Raw genomic sequence first — 3,749 nt, forward strand, 5'->3', positions numbered from 1 at the left:
AGGCACAGCCAGGCACCCCGCCCGTGCCGCTGGGCAATACTCGGCCGACTCGGCCAATTCTCCTTTAAAGAATCGTCGACACATTCCACCTTAAAGGTGTCAGGTCCTTCTTCAGCGGAGGGCTCCGGACCTGGTTCGGCAGAGGCATCTATTTCCCCTTTAATTCTGAAAGCCTGCCTCTTCCCATTAGTGGCGGGTCGGGACCTGCGTTACCTAGGCTCCGCCCCTGGGCCGTGGCTATTAGCTGGTTTCCCGGGTCAGATTGCCCCCGCCTCTCTGCTTCTGACAGTTCCCAGTAAGTCCCGCCCTCCTCCCCCGGGCCTGGATTGGCCGGACAGACTTGAGCCGGCGCCTGATTGGCCTTTTGACTGCGCCCGTTGGCGAGTGAGAAAGTACAGCGCATGGAGGAGGCTGGAGCACCAGGCAGCGGGGCAGGCTGAGAAACCGGACAGGTGTGCCCAAAAGCCAGTCTGGACAGGGCAGCTGTAGGGCTACTTGGGCTCGGAGCCCGGGAAGAACTGGCGGCAATCTGTGACAACCAAAGGACAAGGAAAAGACGGATACAATAAGAAAAGACCTTTATTGTTTCATGTTTCTGTGTAAAACATAAGCTTTTATGTCTGTAAAAGAAATCACCCAAAGGGGATGAGCTCAGTCCTTCCTCTTCAGGCATCTGCTCCCCACCATCCTCCACACGGGACGGTTCTGCAGACACTGTGGAGGCGGGCGGGAGACGTGGGGGAGCCAGTTAATCGGAGTCCGAGAGCACGATGATCTCCTCCGGATCGCACTGTGTGGCCACACTCATCTGCAGGAGGGGAGGGGTGAGAGACAAAGGGGCGAGGGTTAGGCAGCCTGGGGGCGGGGGGAGAAGCAGGGTCAAGAAGGGCATCATCGGTGATAGACCATGTCCACGGAAAAGCAGGGGACGTGGCTGTGGCAGGTGCTAGTGTTCAGAGATGGCCAAACTGCGCGGCACCCGTCAGAAGCAAAGCGCCTTCCTTCGGCTCCCTTACCTTGTAAGTACCTGGCCGGGGGGCTTGGGACTGGGGCTTTGGGCGCGGCTTGGCTGGCGAAAAGCCGCAGAGGGCGCTGGTCACCAGGCTGTGGCTGGGAGAGACCACCCTCGTTGAGGAATCGGCTACTTGGGTCTTGGACGCCAGGGGTGAGGGTGGGCTGGGGAGGGTACACACCCTCTTCCCGGTCTTCGCACTCACTGCCCTTGGCTTTTCCACATAGCTGAGTCAGAAACAGAAATGTGCGGGGGGCGGGGTGAGTGGGCTGGAGGGGGAGCGTCTGCTCATTCCCCAGTTCCCCAATCCTCCTCTCACAACCCCCCTGCACTCCTGCCGTGACTTCCCTCTTCTGCCTCCGCATTACCTGACACCTAATGGCCCTGTCCCTGTGTCCTCCTTCCGAGATTTCTTGCAGGGGGGGCTGGAATCGGCCCAGGTGTGAGGTGACACACCTCCATTGAAGGAAGCAGATGTGACCGTGGCAGCTCCATTCTCCACCACAGGGGGCAGCGAGTCCTCCGGGTGCTTCCTGGAGGCGGCAGTGTCCCTCTCCTCAGGGGAAGGGGTGGTCTCCACGGGCAAGGCCTCAATCTCCAGCTCAAAGAGTTGAGACATGGGACTCGCTTCCTCCGGAGGCAACTGTTCGCCATTGCTTTCGGCGTCTGTGGTGGACAGGGGCTCCTCTGGCAGGGAAGAGGGGGGCACTCTCAGTCCTCTGTTGGCCCGTTCACCTGAAGACTTGCTCAGCTCTTGGCCAGCATTCAGGTTCTGTCCAGGGGAGGTCTGCAGGGGCGACGTGGGGCTCTTGTCTCCATCCTGGCCTGAGGAGGAAGAAAAGAAGGGAGACATGAGAACTAAGGGGTAAGAGTACTGCCTAGACGAGACTCAAGGAGAGTGGATCATGGTCTCAACGAGGTGGTGCCTGCTCAGCAGGGGTGAAGGAGGCGACCTGTGGGAAGAATGCTTCCCTGACATACCCGCTTCCTCTTCCTCCTCTTCATCAGACCCTTGGCATTCCCGAATTTGTTCCAGATCTTCTTCAGAATCAGTGGACTCCTCCTCTTCTTCCTCTTCCTCCTCTTCACTCTCTTCCTCATCCGTCTCCACTTTGGAGGTGGTAGGACATTCCTGAGACGGGAATCCACTAGGACCCTGGAGGGCAAAGGCGTCTCTCTAAGAAATGATCCCTTTGCTTCAGAGAGCCCAGCCCTGGCTGTCCTTCTGCACACTGCCCCGCTCAGTCACCCTGGACGCCTTGGCGGCCAGTGCAGGGGGAAAGCATGGCCTTTCTGAAGGAGGTGTCCCTGTCATACCTCACCAGAATCTGAGGAGGCTCTGGGGGGATCTGCAGAGTGGGAAGAGGTGGCTTTGGGGTGCTGGGCTCTTCTCTTCTGCCTCTCGTCTTCCTCGTTCTTGTCTTGCAGCACTGCGTACTTGGAGATGACCTCGTCCAGCCGGCTCATAGCCAAGTTCCGGTTTTCCCGCAAGCGTCGGGCCAGGGTGGGATCCAGCAGTGCGGGGTCAATGCCTACGGGAGAAGATGTAAAAGCCAGGGGATTCAGCCCAAAGCCTAGAGGACGGGACTCATGAGATGCCCCGCTGCCACATACCCCACAAGTCCCCACCTGGCCTATAGTCATCTGTGAGGTGGCAACCAAAGTTGTAGATGAGATCGAGGTGGCGTCGCTCCTGCAGCCTCATGCCCACATCTCGGAAAGCATCCTGAGCCATGAGCTGGAGCTGCTGCCGGGGGAGACCGAGGCTGTAGCGAGTAGCGGCCTTCTCCACAGCCCGCAGCACATCTCCATAGTCAGGGAAGGTATCAGGCCCAGGCTTGTTGATAAGCCGCTCGATGCGCCTGTTGACCTCTGGGTAGCGCGTTCCGCGGTAGGGGATGCGCTGCTCGATGACCCGGCCGGTCAGGGAAGAGCAGTCCTTTAGCTCACACAGCCGCCCAAAGAGGCGGATCAGCTTACGCTTCAGCCGTGCCTCCTGCATGTACGATGAGTCGGGATCGTCCAGTTCCGAGAGATCCAGCTCCTTCTCCTGCAGCCTCCGGATCTCGGCCACATAGAGAGCCAGCAGCTGCTCTAAGCGCTGGATCTGCCGACGGGAGCCCCGGGGCCGTGGGGCCTCAGGGGGGGTGGTCTCGGCAGGTCTGGGGTCTGTGGAGGGGTCCGCGGGGGGGCTATCTCCAGAGGGCTCAGAGGAGGGGGTGGCAGCAGGAGTCAGGTTCAGCTTCTTCTTGACGGAGTGGGCCTTGAGAACAGTCAAGAGTTCGTTGATGTAGACATAGAGCTTAGCTGGCCGGCTCCGGGCCCGCGACAGGACCCGCGAGAGGATGTTGCAGAACTCCACCGAGGCCAAAAACAGAGAGTGGGCACGCTGCTGGCGTTCACAGAGGAATGGGACCACCTCGGGGTGGTCTGCCGTCTGCGCCTTACACAGTGCAAGGAACTGGTGGGTCCAGGGGAGGTAGGGAGGGGGACAGAGACAAGGGAGGGGGGTTGAGAGAGAGAGAAGGCGACGTGGGGTTAGTGAGGAAGATAGGGCAGGAGAGCCAATTAGCCATCCCCCTCCCTGGAGTACAAGCTTCTCCCCTAAAGCTCACCTCTTCAAACAGCTTCTCATTCTCCAACTTGTAGCATTTCTTGCCGCCCGAACTACTGCTTCCTCCAGCCCCACAGGGCGTGGAGGAGCCAGGGGCTTCTGCCCGGGGCGAGGCCGGGTTGG

At 59.8% G+C, this 3,749-nt stretch overlaps 1 protein-coding gene across 1 annotated transcript in view; it reads right to left on the bottom strand.

The window, feature by feature from the left end:
- Window positions 1-561: 561 nt before the first annotated feature.
- DAXX (death domain associated protein) overlaps window positions 562-3,749 on the bottom strand; it is a 4,345-nt gene continuing 1,157 nt past the window's right edge. The window contains exons 3-9 of the mRNA XM_045292764.1: window positions 3,628-3,749; window positions 2,642-3,473; window positions 2,330-2,544; window positions 1,994-2,168; window positions 1,381-1,837; window positions 1,017-1,239; window positions 562-808 (exon numbers count right to left, since the gene is read on the bottom strand). The exon at window positions 3,628-3,749 is cut by the window's right edge and continues 11 nt beyond it. Coding sequence (XP_045148699.1) covers window positions 749-808; window positions 1,017-1,239; window positions 1,381-1,837; window positions 1,994-2,168; window positions 2,330-2,544; window positions 2,642-3,473; window positions 3,628-3,749 — 2,084 coding nt within the window. The 3' untranslated portion in view covers window positions 562-748. The remainder of the gene's footprint in view (window positions 809-1,016; window positions 1,240-1,380; window positions 1,838-1,993; window positions 2,169-2,329; window positions 2,545-2,641; window positions 3,474-3,627) is intronic.

This window comes from Echinops telfairi, unplaced genomic scaffold (genome assembly GCF_000313985.2).
Source record: "Echinops telfairi isolate 266 unplaced genomic scaffold, ASM31398v2 ScPeMD7_655;HRSCAF=1070, whole genome shotgun sequence".
Taxonomy (NCBI): domain Eukaryota; kingdom Metazoa; phylum Chordata; class Mammalia; order Afrosoricida; family Tenrecidae; genus Echinops; species Echinops telfairi.